The sequence below is a fragment of the Trematomus bernacchii genome, unplaced genomic scaffold, assembly GCF_902827165.1.
Source record: "Trematomus bernacchii unplaced genomic scaffold, fTreBer1.1, whole genome shotgun sequence".
Taxonomy (NCBI): Eukaryota; Metazoa; Chordata; class Actinopteri; order Perciformes; family Nototheniidae; genus Trematomus; species Trematomus bernacchii.
This window is the reverse complement of record NW_022987655.1, coordinates 196,879-222,548: the sequence shown is the minus strand read 5'-3', so window position 1 is coordinate 222,548 and position 25,670 is coordinate 196,879. Positions and strand designations below refer to the sequence as shown.

The 25,670-nt window shown below is 43.3% G+C and overlaps 1 protein-coding gene across 1 annotated transcript; it reads left to right on the top strand.

Annotated features, from left to right (window-relative positions):
* Nucleotides 1–5,585: 5,585 nt before the first annotated feature.
* LOC117486615 (involucrin-like) lies at nt 5,586–17,645 on the top strand. The gene is made up of 5 exons (XM_034135119.1): nt 5,586–5,985; nt 10,379–10,492; nt 11,026–11,418; nt 16,128–16,542; nt 17,534–17,645. The coding sequence occupies exons 2-5, from the start codon at nt 10,480–10,482 to the stop codon at nt 17,643–17,645; spliced, it is 933 nt and encodes a 310-aa protein (XP_033991010.1). The 5' UTR covers nt 5,586–5,985; nt 10,379–10,479.
* Nucleotides 17,646–25,670: the final 8,025 nt, after the last annotated feature.

Below are 25,670 nucleotides of genomic sequence, written 5' to 3'. Positions count from 1 at the left end.
TCTCACTCAAGTACTTTTCAGACATATTCGCGGATAGATGACTTTTTAATCTCTGCAATGTTATGTTAAAAAATACAGGACTGTTACTATGGCAGTATATTCATATCAGACCATGGAATATGTTGTATGGTATGGACGAGAACCTTTTTAGAGATCCACCCAGCTACAAAATGAAGAATTCATTAAATATGTGGGGACAGAGATAGATAATTATTTCAGGGATAATACTACACACGGCATGTATCAAGTGGGATGCCTTCAAGGCTTTTTGAGAGGACATAATTAGTTATACTTCATCCGAATCCAGAGAGTTACGCCAGAAAAGACAGAAGCTAGAGTCCAAAATTAAAACTCTTCAAGACGAGGTATTTAGGAGAAAAAAACCCTGAAGTAGAAAAAGAACTATTGCTCTTAGCCGAATATAATAAATGATCGGCAGCCAGGGCAGCATCCAGTATGCTTAGGCTCAACCAAACATTCTACGAGCATGGGGGAAAACCTTACAAACTTTTAGCGTGGCAGATCAAACAGCTTGAAACAAGGAAGAACATCACTTCCATTATTAACAATAACGATGACACGAGAATAGACCCTACGGAAATAAACAGGGAATTTAGGAAATATTATGAAAATCTGTATCAATCCCAAGTCAAATATGACCCCCAGACCCAAAAAACATTTATTGACAGGCTGAATATTCCATCTATTTCTAAGGAGTTTGCAGAGATGCTAGAGGCAGATCTTAATGAGGAAGAAATAAGAATCGCTATTGACGGCATGAAAGCAGGACCAGATGGAATTGGAATAAATTAAGACTAAGGATAGCCTAAGCAAAAGTGCTACATCAGAGCTATACAATTGAATAATGTCCAATTCACGAGAGAACTCAGAAGATAAACAAAATGCATGGAGTATAGATCTGGGAACAGAGATCTCCTCAAAGGACTGGGAATCAATATGCAAGAAGGCTCAATCCCAATCAGTCAACACAAGGTTAAAAATGTTACAATATAGATGGATAATGAGAACATATATCACACCAGCCAAATTACATAAATATAATAGTAACATTCCAGATCTATGTATAACATATATGGAGGAAAGGGGGACTCTATTTCATTGTTTGTGAAAATGCAAATAATCATAGATATGTCTTTTGCATGCAAAAAAAATCGATTGCATTATTTTGGAAAAAGACCAGCAGACCAAGCGTCACATATTGGGTCCGGCAAATGTGAACAACTTTTCCTCTGGACAGAATAACATATATACTAAAAAAAAAACAAGACTTTTTTGACATGATTCTTGAAACCATTGAATCTGTTTGTGGAAGGTATGGAGCTAGCAGATGGTGAGGATGATTGAATACTGACGAGTGTAAACCTCATAATATGATTATTTTGAGTTCAGACTATGTTCCATGAAACTGCCTTGAATTGAACCAAAGTGGCTGGAAATGTCATTCAATTTTGAAATGTATGTAAGATGTGTCTTTGTATGAAGGGTAGTGTGTTTTCTATTTTGTATTTGTGTTTTTGTTTGCACCTGTACCTCAGTGTAATTTGACCTTGAGAAGTGCACTTCTGTATGTGTGGAACTGTACACTGTATATATGTGTTTTCTTTGTATAAAATATTAATACAAACATTGTTAAAAATAAATAAATAATAATAATACATATTATTTATCAAGCGCTTTATCAGGTGCTCAAAGACGCTTCAAAGAGGTAAGGTACGTTTATTTATATAGCACATTTTCAGACACAGAGGCAATTCAAAGTGCTTTACATCATCATTAACACTTAATAATAAGTGTTAGAAAAATATCACTGGTCACCTGCTTGAGCTTCAATCTCAGGATCCATGTATTTATTATCCTCTCAAGAATGGAAGTCAAAATAAAAAAAGAGAATTTGTTGGTATTTTTCCAAAAATCTCAAAATTCGGACTTTTTCTCAAATATTCGGACTTTTTCTCAAATATTCTGAGTTCTCAAAAATCTAAAAGATTCGGACTTTTTCTGAATACTTACAAATGTTAATAATCACTCGTCACCAGCTTGATCTTCAATCTCAGGATCCATGTATTTGTGATCCTCTCCAGAATGGAAGGAGTCATCACATACAGAGCATCAACTAGTTCCTGAACAGTGTCCTTCACATGCTGATATCCAAGAGAGGGAGTTACACAGTCACAAGATGGAGGAATACAGGTTCTTGTCGGTAATCATACATCCTGTCATGTACAAAATACTCAGTTTTTTCTGAAAATGTTGGTTTTTTTCTGAAAAAATCTGACTTTTTCTCAAATTCTGATTTTTTTCTCAAAATTCTGAATTTTTTTCTCAAAACTCAAAATGTGGACTTTTTTCTCAAAATTCGGATTTTTTTCAAAATCTCAAAATTCGGATTTTTTCTTAAAATCTCAAAAATTCTGACTTTCTATCTAGATTCTGACCTTTTCTCAAGATGTTGTTTTTTTCCTAAAATATCTGAAATTTTCCTCAAAAATCTGAATTTTTCCTCAAAAATCTGAATTTTTCTCAAATTTAAAAAATATGACTTTTTCTGAATACTTACAAATGTTAATAATCACTCGTCACCAGCTTGATCTTCAATCTCAGGATCCATGTATTTGTGATCCTCTCCAGAATGGAAGTAGTCATCACATACAGAGCATCAACTAGTTCCTGAACAGTGTCCTTCACATGCTGATATCCAAGAGAGGGAGTTACACAGTCACAAGATGGAGGAATAGAAAGCAGTATTCAATGTTTACTTCAGATTAGCTCCACGTCAGAAATGAGCATGCTTGTCATATGTCTATCTCCATAGAGGCTGAATCATCATGTTAATCACATAGCTATCATATGCCTCAAACAGTCCTGATGCTCTTCTAGGTAATCATACATCCTGTCATGCACACAGCTACAGTTGGGATACCTTTGTTATCATGTTACTCTCATGTTGGAGGAGTACATTCAGTGTTTTACCAACAATAACACAGCAGAAAAGAACACAATAAAATGAATAAAACATAGTGGAATAACAGATTCATAAAATACATGCATAAAAGAGATACAGAATAGTTTAAAAACAACCTTGTAAATACGGTAAGTGTTAAAACAAGTTAAAAGACTTCTGGGTAAGCAGCTGTAAAAAGTAGTGTTTTTAGCCTCGACTTAAAATAACTCGGCGTTGGGGAGCATAAATGTGCAAAAACACATTTTATTTCAAATCTTGTGTCCAACAACAGAAATAGGCCCCAGATCCTTTTTACCACTCTTAGTTGTCTTTTAAATCCCTGTAACTCTCCCTGTGTTGTGCCATCACCTACTCTAGTGCCCCTTTCACACCAACGCGGTTCCCGTCCTAGCTCCGTGCTAGAGCTTTTCTGGTTCGGAACCGTTTTTTATTTTCAGTCCCCGTTTTGTTCACACCGCTCAGAGCCCGACTGGTGCTGCCGCTGCTGCGTCATGACGTCACCGTTTACGTCGCTGATTTTCTCCCCAACGGCGTCGGGTCGATGATCGTGTTGCTTTAATCATACGAAGCCAGATTAAATTACATAACTACTTATCGACCCTTATACTTTTCTCCAGAGTGCCGTGGTTCATTGTTTATTAATGTGTTCAGCGGCATTTACCGAAAGCTGCAGTGCTGCCCGCTGTTTGGCATCACAACGCTGTTATGAAAGTGTCTCTGGTATAAAATGGGTGATGTTAGCATAGCAACCGAAGCTAAACTGACTATCTTGACAACTTGTTGCTATCCTATTGTGGCATAAGCCGTTTTCTACAGGCACATTTTACCGGCGTATTTGTCATTATGATTCTACTTGTGATAGTCGGACATGACAACCTGTGCAGCCCATGTATTGATTCCATCCGATAGCTGCTATAATACAAAACAAAACGTCTGCCTGCTCTCCACAATGATCAATAACAGCGAACGGATGGTCAAAGTAAGGTACAAATAAACAGAATCACACGAAGCCTGGGGTCGCTCTTTAGCCTTTCTAATGATTCTTTCTGAAGGTAAGCACAGTGAAGGCGGTGCGCGCTCCTCTTCTCAGAGGCTGAGTTAACCCTCCCGCTGCCTCCTGGTGCTGCAGCCATTTCATGAAGTGAAGGAGGTTTTATAAACCAGCTGTGGGCAGCAGATACTGTGAGAGTCGCAGACATGAATTCATAGATCAAGGCAGACTGGTGCACACACTCTCCTGTTTTGCCAATCCGGTGCTTAAACAAATATAGCTCCACACCCCTGGCCGACATGTCCTTAAAATGAAGTCCGAGTTCGACATTTTAATTCATGTCCTGCCAACACTGGCAGGACAGAAGGCGACACGCCCGTTCTAAGCCGTGTCCCTCACTCCTCACATCCCAAGCTGCATGATGGAAAAAGAAAGTAATCCAAAAGTAATCTAAAAGTAATCTGATTATGTTACTTTTTTAAGACACGTAACTGTAACTGTATTCGGATTACTTTCAGAGCCATGTATTCAGTAATCAGTAACTGATTACATTTACAAAGTAACCCTCCCAACCCTGCATATGTTCAGCCTCAGAAGAGAGAACAACATGCACCACCATTACAAACAACACATCAACAGTTGTAAAGACACATCTACAAGCAAATAGCAACATCCAAATAGCAGCACCTTCACCTCTAAAACTACAATACATGTTAATAAAAGCACCGAATAGCAGTCAAAGAGGAACGGGCCTGCGTGTTACTAAGATCACATAAGATGAGATAAGAAGTACTTTATTCATCCCAATTAGGGGAATGTTTGCGTGGCAGCATAAAAAGACAAGACATTGTACATTAGAGAAATGAAAAGACTAGAAATAAACAATCCAACATGTAAATAATACATGCACTTGTTTTGCTGGATAAACTTGTCCTCAAAATATAAATAAAGTTGTATGAAAAGAGGATTACAAATATTATTTTAAATATCAAATAGTTGGTGAGCCCTCCCCTCAAATGGCATTTTCCCTTTGTCCTTTCTTCTTGGTGACCAACTTCCATGTGAAACAACATCATTTTATTTGTTATTTTATTTATTTAATGACTTCATTGCTTTATTTCTATTTGTATAAATATTTAGAGAGATTAAAACAATATATATCCTCCTCTGCTGCCACCTTCAGGATAGCTAGAGTAACATCAGCTCTACTGAACAGCCTCTATCTATCTATCTATCTATCTATCTATCTATCTATCTATCTATCAATCAATCTATCAATCAATCTATCTATCTATCAATCAATCAATCAATCAATCTATCTATCTATCTATCTATCTATCTATCTATCTATCTATCTATCTATCCATCTATCTATCTTTCTATCTATCCATCAATCCATCCATCTATCCATCTATCCATCTATCTATCTATCTATCTTATAATAGCAGGGTGATGCAGAGTGGGGTCGCCTATCCCTTTAAGAGAGAGAGGGAGGTGTGGCGCGTGCATGTGGCGCGTGCATGTGTAGAGCGAGAGTGAGCGAGCGTAGTGTGTGTCCGGAAGAGAGCGGGAGTAGCAGCAGTGATCAGTCTGTCTCCAGTTAGCAACAAAGTCCTGAGGAAACACAGCGGCCTCCCAAGGAACAGCCTGCCTGTCTGCCTCATTTCAGAGTGGGTTATTGAAGCCGAAGCCTGGTGCTTCAGTCCGGGAAGACTGCAGAGAGTCCTCCCCTGTATTCCTCCGCTACGGTCTGGGAGCAGCATCTATCTCCACTGTTGCTGTACCCATGTTAATGTCCCTCTGTGGGACCAATAAAGGACTTCTGATTCTGCGACAGACAGAAGAGAGGGGGGAGGGGCGGGTTGGAGAGCGGCCTTCTTCTTTTCCCGAAGAGTCCTCTTCCTCGTAGCCCACCGTATCCCAGGATGCAATGCGCGCCAGTGACAAGCAAACAAAGAAAATGTCGGTCGGTCTCAGAGAGAAAGCAGCACGTGAGGAGTAACTGATAAATGTGAGTATCGGGTTTAATTTACTTTAATAACTGATAATTGTGAGTATTGGGTTTAATTTACTTTAATAACTGGTAATTGTGAGTATTGGGTGTTTTGTTCTCGTACTGTATTTACAATCAATACTCCAGACTACGACGTGCTATATTCAACGTTTATTGTTATACCGGAGACGTCGACATTCATGTCTGGTAGGAAGGTGCACTTCAATCAACTCTCTGGCTGCGCACGCATACTGGTCACGTCACGTCGGCCAATCATAAAAAAAAACATTAGGCTTGTTTGAGATGAGCTGCGTCTCGCCTCGAAAGTTGACGAGAATAGCCGATTGCAGCCGGGGGAGGTCTCAAAAAGCTCGTCGGAAAGGTCGGAGTCGGCTTGACTCTGTTTGCAATGGCGGAAATTGCGTTGGCGTTCTTTGTTGCAGATGAAGTGGATGCAATAGAAATCCCATAATTATTATATCACTACAAATGAATGACTCAAGTGTCTGTTCATTTTAAAACAAATCAATACAAGGGGGGTTGAATCCTACATTACAAAGACAGAACCACTTATTACTTTTCAAAACTACTTCCGTCAGTGGTCTTGACCAGTTTGCATTTATAAAGAATGCACAAATGTGTTTAATCGTTAATGTCAGATATGTACGAAGTAAATACATTTGTTCCTGCTCAAGATTAGATTCAACTTTATTGTTATGGCACAGATTACAGGTACTGAGACAACGAAATGCAGTTTAGCTTCTAACCAGGAGTGCAACAAGCAGTAAAGTGAAAAGTAATGTACACAATCTACAGAATAAAATATAGAATGAGTTGAATGATGAATAAACAGTGAGGGGTATGAATACACGAGATATACACAGTAGCCTGTGAGCAGTATGAGCAGTGTGTATGAATATGCTAAGATATATAAAGTATGAAAACGGTAAGCAGTGCAAGTATAGTATAAAATATATAGATATTCATTTAATGATGATAAACATTGTGGAACAATGATGAAAAATGTGAATGTAAGTGGCGACGTAAAACTGACACAAAACAACAACAAACTTTTGCCGAGCCAATTGGAGAGTTTCATCTCCAGCACAGGGTAAAACCCACCAATGAGCGCTCAGCTCGATATACCAGCGAGTCGTTTCCCATCAAGCATTTCGCTTCTGCAGCCCGTGGAGAGAAACGGCGCGGCTTCGCCGCGCCTCGCTCTCAAGGCTGCGGGCGTCTTTGTCCCGCGAGATTTCAACATCTCATGTAGGCGAGTATGGAGCTAATTTCCTGCCATAACTCCACAAACAAACTAAACAGGTTTTACAAATGCCTCAACACAATGTGGTTTGCAAATACAAAACACCATCTACAAACTAATGCATTTAGTTTTGCAAAGAAAAAACGTATCTATCAAACAAACACATAACATTGTTCTAATAAATCATGTTTCAGAGACAAATTCAGCATAGGTTTTACAAGTACACAACTTTTTTTTACAACTACAAACCTTTTTCTTCTCACGGCGGAATATTACTGCCAAAAGTCACGCGACTTTTGGCAGTAATATTCCGCCTTGGCTGGCTCATACAGGGTGTTTCTCAATCGCGAGTAAAGCTGCTGCAGAGCCACTATTTCAAGCATACTACGTCATCGAGTGCCGCCGAAGTACTGTTCCAATGTCCAGCATACTTGGAAATCTACCGAGCCCGGCGTACTTCGTAGCGAGAAATTTCGACGTCAGTAAAGTGTTCAAATCTGGATCAGTTTTTATCAGATCCGTTGCAGCCCCTTTTTTAGAGATTTGGGTATGGAGGAAAATAGAGAGGGTTGTGTTTTCTGACACTTGGTGAGTTCCCTGGAACACCGGGGACACATATTCATGTAGAAAAGACGTACAAAAGTGCATTTTGCATGATAGGTCCCCTTTAATACCTAACGTCAAACCCAGGGGCATTAACATGTTGCATTTAAATAATACGGATAAACACGTGACGTTAGTGAAGTTGCACGTGCTGCCGTTTACTATTTAATATTGAAATCAACTCCGAAGTCTTTCTTACAGATCTAACTTTGAAGACACTCGACAGACCTATTTTGCTGCTGCTTCGTTCGCCTCAAAACACACACACACACACACACACACACACACACACATACACATACACATACACATACACATACACATACACATACACATACACATACACACACACACCAGAGTTCCCATTAGAATATTTCTTTGCCGGTCAACATGTCCGTTAAAGTTTAAATCTTCCGGACAAAAGTAGAAAAGTGCCGGTCAAAGGTCTTCTTTGTTATTTATTGAGCTTTAAAACAAATTGATATGATTCGACATTAAACAAACTAATTATAGTAGATTAACTACATTATTCAAAAGTGTTCAGTAACTTACAAAAACACGGGCATAATAAACGGAGCGCTCTCTCCTTCTCCTGACAGCCCATCAGTATCATGCAGCTCGCGGATCCAGTAATGAGTGACCCGACAGTAAAACTAAACATATCTATAACTAGTTTAGGTAGTTTGAGAGGTCAATAAAATAGCTACGTGATATTCTAACCTGAAGTGTGTGTTGCTCTGCTCACCGCTGCAGGTGATCAGCAGCAGCCGATCTCTCTCTCCCGTCAGATTAGACTTTACTCGCGTTTATGTCCATATCGATCAGATCTAGCTAGTTCTAGCTAATGATATGACTACCTGCTTATTAAAAGACACCTAAACAATAAGCGTTGCTATGCAACCGGGTGAGGCCACAAAGTATAGCGCAGCATTATGCATTTGTTTACATGCCCACCGGAACCCCGAGGCATTACCAACAGATCAACGCACAATCAACCCATCTCTTTCTCCACGTGTTAGACATTAGAATTGATTATTCTTGTCTATCACGTACTCTTCTTGTCTGTCACGTACTCTTCTTGTCTGTCACGGACTCTTCTCGTCTGTCACGTACTCTTCTCGTCTGTCACGTACTCTTCTCGTCTGTCACGTACTCTTCTCGTCTGTCACGGACTCTTCTCGTCTGTCACGTACTCTTCTCGTCTGTCACGTACTCTTCTCGTCTGTCACGTACTCTTCTCGTCTGTCACGTACTCTTCTCGTCTGTCACGGACTCTTCTCGTCTGTCACGGACTCTTCTCGTCTGTCACGTACTCTTCTCGTCTGTCACGTACTCTTCTCGTCTGTCACGTACTCTTCTCGTCTGTCACATAAGTGGCGCAACTGATGCGGTATTGCGCTAAAGGGAAATTATTTTGACCGGAGAGATTTAGATTTGCCGGTCTTCAGCATATTTTACCGGTCATAGTCCGGTAATTACCGGCTAACGGGAACTCTGACACACACACACACACACACACACACACACACACACACACACACACACACACGCCACACCCCTCTCTCTCTCTCTTAAGGAGATAGCGATCTGACTCGGCATGACCCTAATATCATAGCACTTGTCATTTTACCTTGAATGCCATTGCTTTAATTAATTGTATTTATTATTCTCATTGTTCAAAGGTTTGTGTTATGACTGAAACATTTTTCCAGGTTTGAAATAAAGCACAATAATTACATTTAAGACAGTTTCCCCTTTTTTAAGAAATCGCAATTCTTGACTTGGTATCGGAACAAAAATGTTGGTATCGTGACAATACTAATAAATACAATGGCACTGTTCTAGTGGTAAACACTGAATAACGTTCCGCCCCAACCTATCAGAAACATCGCTGTATCAGAATAATGCGCAACGTGTTTTGGGAGTAATATGGTCTGATTACATTAGCAAGCATCGCTAACACTGAGAGCTAACGCTGTACTGGAGGGAGTATGTGTGGATATTAAAGGAACTCACCTTGTGCTAAACCCGCAAGAGAGAAAGCGTTTGAGCTCCATACTGTTTCAGAAATAATGCTTGATGTGGTTTGGAACATAATCTATAGTGATGTTAAAGGTGGGGTAGGTAATTCATTGGTCATGTGCGCGTTCGTTTGTGTTGGAGGAGGGGCTCTCTGAGGAAGTCTGAAGGAAGGGGCAGATTTCTTTCTGGTTTCTCCATTCTTACCTACCCTACCTTTAAGTACTGCGCCGAGGCTTCGGAGCGTGGTTCGAATAATCCAGGAAATATGTATCCTTATCCCATAATAATAAGACCATCAGAAATGGACAGAAGACTTTTGCTTGATTTAAGTTTTTGGAGTGCTGTCAAAGGGATGCTAGCTGTGACTGTCACTTCTCTTTTCTTTTTTAAACTAAAACAGTACGTCATTTTAAATATTGTTTTGTCTGTAATGCTGAGTTACATTTTGCAATCATAATTTTGCCACCCTGTGTATAATTAGATCAATTTAATTTTAATTTTTCTCATTTACTCTGTGATTAGGACAATTCTGGAGGACTGGGTCTGCTGGGGAAGGAGCTGCCACCCACACAGGACCCCCCTTGGTGATATTGTCATATCATATACACAACTACGGTGTAGTTATGCCATGCAAACGTAGGTCACCGGTTCCTCAACAGTACAACTCCTGCCTATTGTCTAAGTGTTGAATGAAGGGTACAGCTAGCAGTGCCTTAATAGGAGCCCCCTCCAACTGTCTAAAACAATCACTAAAAACAGACCAACATCTCATGCAGCCAGTACATACAGAGCTAACCCTGCTAACTAACATTAGCATGAATGACTCAAACCTACATGTAGAAACTCATATCTGCAAACAGAAAAGTAGAAACTTCGCCCCCCACGCTCTCCCTGTCCAAACTAAGCAATGTTACTATGATTTAGATCAGATACAGTACTAACTCACCTGTTGTCCTGAAGCTCTCCAGAGCATCTGGAAAAAAGGTGTAATTGACAGACAATCGAGCCAACAGAAACACAGAGTGGGCGGGACTTAGCAAATCAATAGGCAAGCATTTAAAATAAGGAATGGATAAGGGCTGCAAAGTTAATGAAGTGTTACTCGTGGTTAGATTTTAAATTCTAATACTCTACAGTTTCTCTGAATATGTGTTTCCTGTTTCCTGCAGACGTCCAGCAGCTGGTGGTGGTTAAAGAAGAGGTTCCACCTGAGCAGCAGGAGTGGAGCTCCAGTCTGGACCAGGAGGACCCAGAGCCCCCCCCACACATTAAAGAGGAGCAGGAGGAACTCTGGATCAGTCAGGAGGGAGAGCAGCTTCAAGGGCTGGAGGAGGCTGATATCACCAAGTCCACATTCACTCCTGTCCCTGTGAAGAGTGAAGATGATGAAGAGAAACCTCAGTCCTCTCAGCTTCATCAAAGACAAACTGAACACCTGGAAACAGAAGCTGATGGAGAGGACTGTGGAGGACCAGAACCAGCCAGGAACTCAGATCCAGAGAGACATTTACAACCAGAGACTGAGGACAACAACACAGATGACATATTCTGTTCATGTTCAGGTTGGTATTAGTATGTTGTCTTCACTGGGACATGTCTCCATGCTTTAAGGTTGAAAAATATCTTTATTTTTCTCATACTGCCTCTTTTCACCCTCTGTCTGAAACCAGAGCCCAGTCTGCTCTGATTGGTTAGCTGGCCGGCTCTGTTGTGATTGGTCGACCACTTAGCGATGTCCCGTCCCTTAGCCTATCATGTACAACGTGTTGACGCCACCGTGAGTGGCTGGCTGTTTAAGCAGTTCTCCTGTTTCTCTACTTTTTTAGTTATAGTCTTTATTCTTTTCATTACTCTTTACCTTCACTGTACCAAGTTTGTTGAAGATACAACATATACTCTTATTTATCCCCAACGGAAATAACTTTTATTTGTACCCACACATAAACACATGCCGAAACTGAACCCCATGCAGGATAGGAGAGTGAATGGGCAGCCAGTTTTCCGGCCCCCAGAGCCGGGTTGAGAACACGGCGTGCGAAAATATACGGGTGGTGCTGCAGCTAGTCCTGTCCTCTGTGAGAAGGTGACGGTGACTGTCTGCGAGGAAGAACAGGCTGTTCTAACTTTAATAACTTTATTGGCTCTCCAGGGTAGTGAATTGAACATGCAATAGTAATTGGGTGTGGAATCTGTAATATAAAGATAAATAATAGATAATAATAATAACAATAATAATTAAAGCTGCAAGCAGCGTTGAGCGGGTCTTCGACGCTCCGCAGGCTGTTGTCCGCATGTCGAGGTATCATGCAGGAGTTTTCCGGACTCGGCCGTTGGCAAACGTGGGAAGTTTCAGGCCGATCGGACAACGTAAATGGGAGTTACAGCAGTATCATACAGTAAACATTGTGTTTGATGGCGAGTGATCTACTGCCATGGCAACGGCATTTGATGACACCCCATAATACGCTTAGATGTGTTCAGGGCCGGACTAGTAGCCATGATCTGAAGTCTGGTGCAGTTTGGACCATTTTCCATTGAATTAAGACAACTTCGTGTTTTTTGGTGAGGGATTCGTTGCCATGGAAACGGCATACGGTGAGATCTCAGATTTCACGTAGAGCTGTTGAGGGCCGGACCATTAACTGTCATCTGAAGTCTGGTGCCGTTTGGAAGCTTTTCCATTGAATTAAGACAACATCGTGTTTTATGGTGAGTGATGCGTTGCCATGGAAACGGCATATGATGACATCCCATAATTGGCATAGTGCTGTTGAGGGCCGGACCATTAACTGTCATCTGAAGTCTGGTGCAGTTTGGAAGGTTTTCCATTGAATTAAGACAACATCGTGTTTTACGGCGTGGGATGCATTGCCATGGAAACGGCATACGGTGAGATCTCAGATTTGACGTAGAGCTGTTGAGTCATGGACCAGTGATATAAAAGTGAAGATTGGGGGACGATGGGACCACGTCGATTGGATTTACAGCGACACCGTGGTTTATGGCGAGGAATGCGTTGCCATGGAAACGGCATACGGTGAGATCTCAGATTTCACGTAGAGCTGTTGAGGGCCGGACCATTAACTGTCATCTGAAGTCTGGTGCCGTTTTGAACCTTTTCCATTGAATTAAGACAACATCGTGTTTTATGGCGAGGGATTCGTTGCCATGGCAACAGCTTTTGAGGAAAACTCACTTTTGTCATATGAATGTGTTGAGGGCCGGACCATTAACTGTCATCTGAAGTCTGGTGCAGTTTGGAGCATTTTCCATTGAATTAAGACAACATCGTGTTTTACGGCGTGGGATGCGTTGCCATGGAAACGGCATACGGTGAGATCTCATATTTTGCGTAGAGCTGTTGAGTCATGGACCATTAACTGTCATCTGAAGTCTGGTGCAGTTTGGAAGGTTTTCCATTGACTTAAGACAACGTCGTGTTTTACGGCGAGTGATTCGTTGCCATGGAAACGGCATACGATGAGATCTCAGATTTCACCTAGAGCTGTTGAGGCATGGACCAGTGATATAAAAGTGAAGATTGTGGGACGATGGGACCGTGTCGATTGGATTTACAGCGACATCGTGTTTTATGGCGAGGAATGCGTTGCCATGGAAACGGCATATGATGACATCCCATAATTGGCATAGTGCTGTTGAGGGCCGGACCATTAACTGTCATCTGAAGTCTGGTGCAGTTTGGAAGGTTTTCCATTGAATTAAGACAACATCGTGTTTTACGGCGTGGGATGCATTGCCATGGAAACGGCATACGGTGAGATCTCAGATTTCGCGTAGAGCTGTTGAGGCATGGACCGGTGATATAAAAGTAAAGATTGGGGGACGATGGGACCGTGTCCATTGGAGTTACAGCGACACCGTGTTTTATGGCGAGGGATGCGTTGCCATGGTAACGCCATATTAAGTAACATCACATTTGACGTAGAGCTGTTCAAGGCCGCAGTGTTAACCATCACGTGAAGTTTGGTGGCGTTCTGAGTATGTCAGTTGGTGTTATGACATCATCGTGTTCCATGGCGAGGGATCGCCTAGCATCGAGCGAATGCGAACTTTGGCGCCAAATCACGGCTACGCCGTGCGAAAGAAAAAAAGTTCCGTGATAACTTTGAATTGCCCATGTCTCGAGACGCTACCCGACGAATTTCGAGTCGTACGGATAAAGTCCCTGGGAGAAGATAGATTTCGTGCGGAGGACGAAAAACGCGATAAATCGCGTTTTTCCGACGCCAAATTCAAAATGGCCGGCTTCCTGTACGTTATTTTATACACCTCCAAGAGGCTTTTTGGTTTGTCTCCGCACCCTAGATATGTGTAGCGAGTTTCGTTAGTTTACGTGAAAGTTAAAGTGGGGGGAGTTTACATTAAAAACGGAAGTGGGTGTGGCCTACGCAATTTGAGACGCAAAGTTCCGGAACCAATTACACATCTGAAGTTGCACCACTTCTGACGCGCGTGCACAATTTGGTGAGTTTTCACATATGTTGCGGGGGTCAAAGGTTTATCGGTCGCTGCGCGACCGATTTCAATAGGGTCTTCGCGCGACCTAGGTCTCAGACCCTAATTAAACAGAAAGTGCGCGCAGTGACGAGCGGGCCCTCGGTCCGTGCGCTCCTGTCGGGGAGGGCTGGTCCGGTCATCCCGGCGTCACGCAGACGCGCGCGAGACCTCGGAAATGAGCCATCTGTCATTTCTATAATTTTCGCGTCCCAGGTCCTCCGGCAAAGACCCGGAAACGGATGTCGGCGCGCCGTCTCGAAGGAAAACAAATTTCTCTAAAGGCTCGTCGAGGATCGATTATCAAGGAGGCTGTCTGGAGGAGCCGTAACCGAGGATACACTTGATTTAGAGGATGACGAGGAAGAGAGGAGAGAGAGGAGAGAGGAGGGTGAGACGGATAGAGAGGAGAGAGGAGAGACGGAGAGAGGATGAGAGGAGAGAGGAGAGAGGAGAGAGGAGAGAGAGGAGAGAGGAGAGAGGAGAGAGGAGGCTCCTTCTGGAGGAGCTGTAACCGAGGATACACTGATTTGGAGGAGAGAGGAGAGAGGAGAGAGGAGAGAGGAGAGAGGAGAGAGGAGAGAGGAGTCTCTCTGGAGGAGCCGTAACCGAGGGTACACTGATGTAGAGGAGAGAGGAATGACAGGTTATTACAATTAAGTAATGAACTATTATAAACAATCACACATGAACAATATACAGGAAGGCACACAATGAAATCTATATAACGACTATAATATAAAGAACACTGCATACATTGGCCCTGCATCAACTGGGCGTTACATTGTTCATTATGCAAGGTGAGGGAGCGTCGCCTGGTGCGGCCGCACCTCGCGGCTTTGCATTATGAACATTAACCCACCAAGAACCAAACCAGGCAAGAATATATGCACTTACAATACATTTTCATGCACGCACACGCATGAAAATGTATTTAGTATCCTATCCATGTGAACATGATTTAAGTGGGGGGTGGACCTCACCTCCTCTAGGGGGGTCTGGGGACATGCCCCCCCTGGGAAGATTGTTTTTTTAAATGTTGAAGTTCAAAGCATCAATCTGGTGCACTTTGAGAGCAACCTCGGCACAGCACTAAGCTTCTCGGACAATCTTTTGTGCCTGTAGCCATCAGGCTGCACAACCAAGGGTTAACCCTGTAACCCATTATACATAACCTGCATCTTCATCAATATCTCAACTCTTTGATATTAATTTGTAACCCTCTGTGTTTTATTAGGGATGCAACGATACCGATCCCATTAACGGGTATCAGGCCGATGCTGTCCTCATGTACTCGTACTCCTATCGGTGCATCCCTAACTTTTGGTGAAATCTAAATGTCTTCCTCGTAGGTCTTCCGATATCTTTTTTTTGCGAGGCATGGTTCACATCAGAAGTTAAAACTTGTGAATAGAAAATACAAATGTTTGAAGGATTTTTATAAGTTAACGCTGGAGCAGCACTTCTTATCGTGTTTCACCGATTAAAACAAAGTGTTTTAACTCCTGACTCAATTAGTTTTTGTTAAATTCTAGGAGGTCACATACTTTTAGGGATTTAATCAAAATGGACACGAATACCTTTCTCTGCGATAGTTGTTGGTGCATAAATGTAAAAAGATATTAGCCATAGGTATTTATGATATTAATTAGGAATATACAAACAAGGGGTTCAAAACGGGGCTTTGAGCAGTGATGTAATGAACACAACAGCTGTTCTCTGTAACGTCTCTGTGTGTGTTTCCTGTTTCCTGCAGACGTCCAGCAGCTGGTGGTGGTTAAAGAAGAGGTTCCCCCTGAGCAGCAGGAGTGGAGCTCCAGTCTGGACCAGGAGGACCCAGATCCCCCCCCACACATTAAAGAGGAACAGGAGGAACTCTGGAGCAGTCAGGAGGGAGAGCAGCTTCAAGGGCTGGAGGAGGCTGATAACAACAAGTCCACATTCACTCCTGTCCCTGTGAAGAGTGAAGATGATGAAGAGAAACCTCAGTCCTCTCAGCTTCATCAAAGACAAACTGAACACCTGGAAACAGAAGCTGATGGAGAGGACTGTGGAGGACCAGAACAAGCCAGGAACTCAGATCCAGAGAGACATTTACCACCAGAGACTGAGGACAACCCTGGAGACTCTTCTGAAGACACTGAAGACAGTGCTGATTGGAAGGAGACCAGAGAACCAGGTTCAAAGTCTCAGAGAAATAAACAAGACTCTGTCAGTGATTCAACACGTAGTGCAGGAGAGAAAACATTCATCTGCTCAATTTGTAAGAAATCTTTTAAACAGAGAGGAAATTTAAAGAGACACATGAGAATCCACACAGGAGAGAAACCATTCAGCTGCTCGATTTGTATGAAATCTTTTAAACAGGGAGGAAGTTTAAAGGAACACATGAGAATCCACACAGGAGAGAAACCATTTGGCTGCTCAATTTGTATGAAATCTTTTGCACAGAGAGGAAGTTTAAAAGTACACATGAGAATCCACACAGAAAATAAAACATTCAGCTGCTCAATTTGTATGAAATCTTTTGCACAGAGAGGAAGTTTAAAAGTACACATGAGAATCCACACAGAAAATAAAACATTCAGCTGCTCAATTTGTATGAAATCTTTTGCAGTAAGAGGATTTTTAAACAGACACATGAGAATCCACACAGGAGAGAAACCATTCAGCTGCTCAATTTGTATGAAATCTTTTGCACAGAGAGGAAATTTAAAATTACACATGAGAGTCCACACACGAGAGAAACCATTCAGCTGCAGTGTTTGTGACTTAAGATTTACTTGGAGTCGTTCGGTCACAAATCATAAGTGTGTTGGTCGTCAGTCCTCACAGCTTCATCAAAGACAACATGAACATATGGAAACAGAAGCTGATGGAGAGGAATGTGGAGGACCAGAACCAGCCAGGAACTCAGATCCAGAGAGACATTTACAACCAGAGACTGATAAAGGTGGCGAACCATCTCTAGAACCTGATGACAATGTTGACATTGAGTTTTGGAAAGATACCAGGCAGCATCAGTCTGGGTTCACTTATCGAAGAAATAAAAAAGTATCTATAAGTAAAGGATATATGACCAGTAAGACACCAGTCAGCTGCTCTGATGACCAGGTTCAAACAGATCCCAGGACTGGTGATGGTGTTTGTTTTTCCACACAGACCAGGCAACCTCATTCAGGTCCAAACCATTTGGAAACTGAGGACGTTTCCATCAGCGAGAATCCATTCAGTCCCTCAGAGCGTAAAGATCAATATGAGGACAGTCAGCTGACGCACAAAACATCTCCCACAAGAGAGAAACCATTCAGTTGCTCATGTTGTGGTAAATGGTTTGCAACAGAAGGAAATCTGACCAGGCACATATGTGTCCACACAGAGGAGAAACCACCCAGTTGTGCAGTCTGTGAGAAAAGTTTCCTGCTGGATTCGCAGCTCTTGAACCACGAGTGTGTCGGCGAGCCCTCTCATTGTCACACTTCTAACCCACTGTTCGACAGCTCTGTGTGGAACAGTAATAGACCGAAAGCACCAGCTGCCGGTTACCAGCAGATTTCAGAAAAGTCTGAAACCGAATGATGGCTCACTTTGTGGTATCGCTTTTTCCAATCTTGAAAGTTCTCACATGCCTGGTCAGTTTGGGGAGAAACCTTTCTGCTGCTCTGTGTGTAACTCAGGTTTCAGTGACAGCGAGGCTTTAGTACAACACATGAGGATCCACACGAGACAAACCCAGTTTAGTTGCTCACTTTGTGGTAAAGAATTTGCATGGAGAAGATCTCTGACTAAACATATGGAAGTCCACAAAAGGCCGAAATTATGCTGCAGATATTGTAACAGAATGTTCCCTTCGCAATTTACGCTGAAATACCATGAATGTGAGGGTAAGTCCTCACAGCCTCTTCAAACAGAAGATGTAGAAACAGAAGCTGATGGAGAGGACTGTGGAGGACCAGAACCAGCCAGGAACTCAGATCCAGAGAGACATTTACAACCAGAGACTGAGGACGACCCTGGAGACTCTTCTGAACCTGACACTGAAGACATTGGAGATTCGAAGGAGCCCAGAGAACCACGTTCAAACTCTCAGAAAAATAAACAAGACCCTGTCAGTGATTCAAGACGTAGTGCAGGAGAGAAACCATTCAGCTGCTCAGTCTGTGATAAGTCTTTTAAACAGAGGGGACATTTAAAGGAACATATGAAAATCCATACAGGAGAGAAACCATTCAGCTGCTCAGTCTGTAAAAAATCCTTTCCAACGAGAACAAGTTTCCATAGACATTTGAGAATACACACAGGAGAGAAACCATTTAGCTGCACAGTCTGTGAGAAAGCTTTTGCCCTGAAAGAACCTTTACAACGACACATGAGAATCCACACAGCAGAGAAACTATTCAGTTGCTCAGTCTGTAAGAAATCTTTTGCACAGAGAGGATATTTAAAGGAACACATGATAGTCCACACAGGAGAGAAACGCTTCAGCTGTTCAGTCTGTGAGAAAGCTTTTGCCCTGAAAGCAACTTTACAACGACACATGACAAACCACACCGGAGAGAAACCATTCAGCTGCAGTGTTTGTGAAAAAAGATTCACACAGAGCTATCAGCTCAAAAGCCGTTGGTCGTCAGTCCTCACAGCTTCATCAAACTCAGACTGAAGAGAACAGAGAGGCAGAACCTCCAGCCAGCATCTCAGCTGAACAGATGGAAACAGAAGCTGATGGAGAGGACTGTGGAGGACCAGAACCAGCCAGGAACTCAGATCCAGAGAGACATTTAAGATTGCACGACTGCCACACTGACACTTAGGTACTAGAATCCTACGGGATCGCTGCAGCAAGATGTTGGAGATCGGCTACCAGTCTGTTGTTGGAGATGTTCTACCAGTCTGTTGTTGGAGATCTGCTAACAGTCTGTTGTTGGAGATCTTCTACCAGTCTGTTGTTGGTGATCTGCTACCAGTCTGTTGTTGGAGATCTTTTGCCAGTCTGTTGTTGGAGATCTTCTACCAGTCTGTTGTTGGAGATCTTTTGCCAGTCTGTTGTTGGAGATCTTCTACCAGTCTGTTGTTGGAGATCTTCTAACAGTCTGATGTTGGAGATCTTATACCAGTCTGTTGTTGGAGATCTGCTACCAGTCTGTTGTTGGAGATCTTTTGCCAGTCTGTTGTTGGAGATCTTCTACCAGTCTGATGTTGTAGATCTGCTACCAGTCTGTTGTTGGAGATCTGCTACCAGTCTGTTGTTGGAGATCTTCTACCAGTCTGTTGTTGGAGATCTTCTACCAGTCTGTTGTTGGAGATCTTCTACCAGTCTGTTGTTGGAGATCTGCTACCAGTCTGTTGTTGGAGATCTTCTACCAGTCTGTTGTTGGAGATCTTCTACCAGTCTGATGTTGTAGATCTTCTACCAGTCTGTTGTTGGAGATCTTCTAACAGTCTGATGTTGGAGATCTTCTACCAGTCTGTTGTTGGAGATCTTTTGCCAGTCTGTTGTTGTTACAAAATGTATACCCAGGATTCAGGCACCTTCCCTGGCTTGTAAAGTGCGGTGATGCATCCTGGATGTATCAGACTATTTACAAAATGTATACCCAGGATTCAGGCACCTTCCCTGGCTTGTAAAGTGCGGTGATGCACCCTGGAGGTATCAGACTATTTCAAACAACTTTTCCCCGCCTTTCAAACACTTATTCCTGCCTTCAAAAGTCAGGTGTTGCACAGCCTGCTCTCTCGGTACACTCTGTCTCTATCTACACCACTTTTGCCCACGTTTGCAACACTTATTCCTGGGTAAATATGTTATCTTTTCCCCCTGGGTGTGTGCTACAAGTGAAGCCACACTTAAAACCTCCTGAATTAAAACATTTCCCACGACTTTAAACACTAATGTACCCATGATTCAGACACTTATTCCTGGGTAAATGTGTTATCTTTTCACCCTGGTCCTGAATTAAAACAGTTCCCCCGACTTTAAACACTAATGTACACATGTTTTGCACACTTATTCCTGGGTAAATGTGTTATCTTTTCCCCCTGGGTGTGTGTGAGACAAGTGAAACCACACTCATCGGTTGCGGCAGCAGCTGCATCAGCATCAGAAGGATGTCTACCGCTGTCAGATGGGGATACCTCCGAAGAGGGCTCCGGGGCTGAGAGCAGCAGGCAAGACCCCAACGATACCTCTTCTTCAGAGCACGAGCAACCTGATGGGTCATTGGAGCGGCAGCAGCAGCGGAAGCGGAAGCGGGAGGGAAAGAGGCCAATGAAGTCGGGACTGGGGCCGGTTGACACTCCTGAGGAGGGGGCAGGGGCCGTGGACTCAACCTGTTTGCCCTGGTGCACCATACGAATTAGACCCCTAATATGGTCCCCGGGCCCCCGCTAAACATTGTGAATATTTATACCGTGTATACTGTTTTTGTTAAAATAAAAACATTGTTATAATTAAATAAATATTAAATATAACCTTGAAGGTTCCCAGGGGCAGATAAAGTGCCACTTTCCATCAGCACCGGGGAGGCACTCTCCTTGGTGCTGAACCCTGTGATGAGCGCTCAAGTGTTGGCGGAGGAGGTGTAAGCCAGAGGAGGGTGAAAAAAAGTTAAAGTGTTTGAACCTCCAGCCCAGAAGGGGGGTGGTGGTGCCAATAAGAAGGCCGAATTTGGATGCTGAGGGGCGGGCAGCATTAAGGTTACCAGGGGTATGAGAATACCCTCCACAGAAGGGGTGGTGGTCCCGTGAAGAAGGACGAATATGGATGCTGATGGGCGGACATAAAAGCACCACAAAATCCACCCCCCTTTAGGGTCACCAGGGGCACGAGGTTCTGGTGGGTGTGAATACCTGGGTTTAGTTCGTGGGGGAGTGCTTAACTGCGGGGGCCCGGGGACTCACGGTGTGCAAGGTTATGGAGGTGCCACTGTTATGGAGACATGCTGGAGGTCTCTAGTCCGTTCTTTGGGGGTCTGTGAGCCGCCAAAGAGAGATGATTTTCCCGTTGTCTCTCCTGGAAGTGTGAGATAAACTAAGTCCCCATTTCAGGGACACCTCTTGGAGGTCTCTAGGCCGTCCTTTGGGGGTCTGTGAGCCGCCAAAGAGAGGTGATTTTCCCGTTGTCTCTCCTGGAAGTGTGAAATAAACTAAGTCCCCATTTCAGGGACACCTCTTGGAGGTCTCTAGGCCGTCCTTTGGGGGTCTGTGAGCCGCATTATGAGGCACTATTTTCAGATACTTTAAGTCTGTCACTTAGGGTAACCGCACCACTAATGTACATCTCCCGAGAGTGGACGTCCATTATTCGTAAGGCCTCTAAAGCAAGAAAGAGAAATGGTTAAGTTTGTAATTACCAGTGTTGTGAGTTCAATATTTTAATTAATTATAGTAAGGGAACATCTTAGGAGTTAATGTAGTTTTGATTTCGTCCAGCCAGATCAGGAAACTCCTGGCGTATCTGGCGGACAACACACACACGGGATGACCCACTCTGATGCCTCGTCCTAAAAAGCCCCAGCACCAGTTTACAAAGCTGCGATAGGCAAGATGCCGAAAACGCCTATAAGGGGAGGAATGGATGATATACAGTGTAAATATGTATATTTACACATGTTCATTTTGTACATTTCTAAAAATAAAGTTTGATGAAAATACTTAGTAGCCTTTCTTCCCTGAATTATTTGCTCCTATAACATATCATTCATATATAGCAGGGGTACTCAAACTTTTTTATTAAAGGTCCACTTGTGAACTTTATACAAGGTCCCTGGTCCGGATCGGTAAAGTCACCCCCCCCCCCCCCCCCCCCCCCCCCCCCCGGAGCGGAGCAACAAAACTGAAATTCTTACGGCGCTCTATGCATGGGGCCCCCTTGAGGGGTTTTCCCGACATGTCGTTGCAGTAAATTAAAGGATGTTTCATGTTGTCGTTGCTGTGGACCTTCTTAATCTACCTTCTTTTGGGTCGGCAAACGGCGCCCCTGTAATATACACACACACATTCAATACATACATACAGTATGATGGCTTGAACTAGTGGGAGAAATGGCACTGTTTGTCTGTAGCCAATGCCTTGAACCTCGGCAAAAAAGGCATTAGAAGCATTAGAAAGTCAAGGTAAACTTGCGGTTAACTTGCGGTCTGCAATGCATGTCACGCTCGTGCACACAAGTACATATATATGCACGTTCATTCTCGCAATGCGTCAGACACAAGACGCGCGTACACAATGATGTACATTAATTTATCAGAATCAGAATTATTTTTTTTTTTATTTTTATTTTTTTATATATATATATATTTTTTTATAATGGGACACAGGGTTCGGTCCGGATTGATTTGCAGTTCGGTCCGGATCCGGACCTTGGTCCGGAGTTTGAGAAGCCCTGATATATAGCAAACCATGATTTGATTTCTCATCAAACAGTAGTAGTTTATTACAGGCAAAAAGAACTTACTCTTCTATAACAACAGTTGTACAGTTCGGTTAGTTAGCATATAAAATATACGGCTGTACTGACGCCATAAGACTGATGTTCCGCTCAGAGTCAGAGCGAGCCGAAAAAAGCACTGTTAGACATGGGCGGAGCCTCTCTGGTGGTTGACTAATCAGAACAGAGTGGCCGAGCTGACCAATCGGAGCACACTGGGCTCACAGGGAGGGGGGGGCAAGAGCTGCAACGAGTCGTTTAGTGGAGAGAGTGAATACTGCTACACATACTTTACAGAGATGCTGTTTGAGAAATCAATGTGAGTTTGGAAAAATGCACAGTATAAATCTATTTTAGTATCCCTCAACAATGGAATTATGATCAGTGGAAATAGCCATGACACCTCTCCTTTAAATAACTCAGACGAAGCTCATGTCTGAGGTCGGAAGGTAAACAGACGCCATATACAGCAGGTGGGCGTGGCGGTATACGCGGGAGGTTTGTCTTCTTCTTCTTCTCTCGTTTTTTTGGCGGATTGCAACTGTAAGGTGCATACCGCCACCTACTGTACTCACCGTGAAGTTGTTTGCGGCCTGCCAGTAAACCCAAAGCAGAAGAAGTGACGTCAGCGGCTTCATTTGCCTAATCCACCCCCAGGAACTCATTTCGGTGTGAACGCGATCTGCTTTAGTTCATCAGAACTAAAAGAGCTCTCATGAACTGAGTTCTCATGAACTATTGTGGGAAAAGTACTTGGTGTGAACGCGCCTAATGGGACTCCCTGATAGTTGAAACTCGACGCTAAAGGCCCCCCCCTTACATTGGAAAGTGACGACAGGGACCCTGACATAACGTCAACATAGGCCGAGTTGGGAGTGAGAATGTGTTGGCCTGGACGGCTGGTCTTCCGGCCTCACGGCTGTGTCTGTCTGCACAGCTGGCTTGCCTGCCCTATTGGCTACACCGCTACACTACTGCCTGGCGGGTGTTGCTCTTGGCCTGCATTGCCTCTTGGTGTCACCTTGCCCTTCACTACAGGGCCATATTTTAAACATTGTTATAGTGGATTGTTTCAATAAAATCTCTGTTCATGATCAGTTATTTCATTGACCCTGTTGAGTTAAGCTTGTTTTGTTTATTTACTTCAATATTAAGTAGACTGTTGGGTGTTCTGGAAATCTTAGACCTATCAATACTGTGGAGATATACAATTAGATTGATCAATCAATAAACTGGTGAAACAAACAGAGTTGTCTTTCTGGTTCTTTATTCAAAGCGCTTCGAAGGTACATGTCTCACAGAGTACAGAGTAGTCTGCAAGAGTGCACCCAGAGGCAAGGGTGTATATAGGTTTTATAGGATCTTGACAGTTCAACAACACTTCGTCACTTGTCACTATGGCAGGGCTGGATGGAGAGATAAGCTACGCCTGCTTTCCAGAGGAACAGAAACTGTACATTGCTAATATAGTAAATCAGGAACTAGTTAAAGACAGAAACCTGTTTAAGACAGATGGAAGTGAGGAAAGCAGGAACTCATTGTAGGACAGGGAACAAACACAGGAACTTGTTCGAGACACTGTGCCTGACACACAGATGCTCTTAAGGAGCTTGCTCACGACACTGTCTCTCACCCCCAGACATTCTTAAGGTTAATCATAAGTTGAACAAAGGACACGAACTGAAATACATCATCATGGAACTACTGCATTTGGTTTTACCATATTAGGTAACATATAAAGTTTGAACTACATATAGAGTTTTCCACTACATATAAAGTTTGCCACTACATTCCCTCCTTTTGATCATACTTTGATCAATCATGAAAATAAACCAAATGACAGGATCGACTGATATAACACATCAATGAATACACCCCATCGCTGGTTTAAGTGAACACATCACAAATATATCATGGAAAATGCAAAGGAACCATTCTGCGATCGTCCAGACTCTCCAACAGTTTTTGAATTGCTCACATCGTTTACGGATGCGTTGTCGTCTGTCCAGGCGATCCTTCAACACGAGGCGGAGAGGCTCCATCTGTCAGTGTGAAGTCACTTGGTTGACTTTGTAACAATGTCAACGAAGCCCCACACAATGATAGCACAAACGAGGAACCAGAGGCATATGAAACAGCTCAACTGGCACTCGCTCATGCCACCCTGTGCGTGTGTAGTGTGAGAGTCAGGTGTATGTGGTGCAGTGTGGTGCTGGTGGTGACTTGGCACGTCACTTGTTGTCGTCTGCTTCTACCGTTGGTGACTTGGCACGTCACTTGTTGTCGTCTGTTTCTCCCGTTTCTCCTGGCCTGTGACTACAACCTTGCAGTGGCTGGCGTGGACCCACGTGGCTCTCTCGGCGACCTTGACCGCTGTCTGGGTGACGAGAAGCACCTGGTAGGGACCTTGCCAACGGTTGGATTTCCAGCTCTTTCTCCGGAGATCCTTGACCAACACGTAGTCGCCGGGCTGGAGACGGTGAAGTGGACCAGTGGCAGGAGTAGGTAGAGCTGCTGCTACCTGACGTCTGATATCTGCTAAAGCGGATGACAGGTTAACACAATATGACAACATAGCATCCTCACACAAGGTTGTGGAGGGGAGAGGATATCCTGGAGCCTTGATTCCAATCTGTGGAGGAGCACCAAAAAGGATTTCAAATGGGCTGAGTTGGCTTCGTGTTCGTTTCCGCATCCTCATGTACATCAGCACAATGGGCAGAGCCTGTGTCCACGACAGACCTGTGTCTGCGCAGCATTTTGCTAGCTTGTTTTTAATTGTGCCGTTCTCTCTTTCCACCGCACCCCCACTCTGTGGATGGTAAGCACAATGCTTTCTGATGTCCATGCCCAGGTATTCTCCTATCTGTGCAA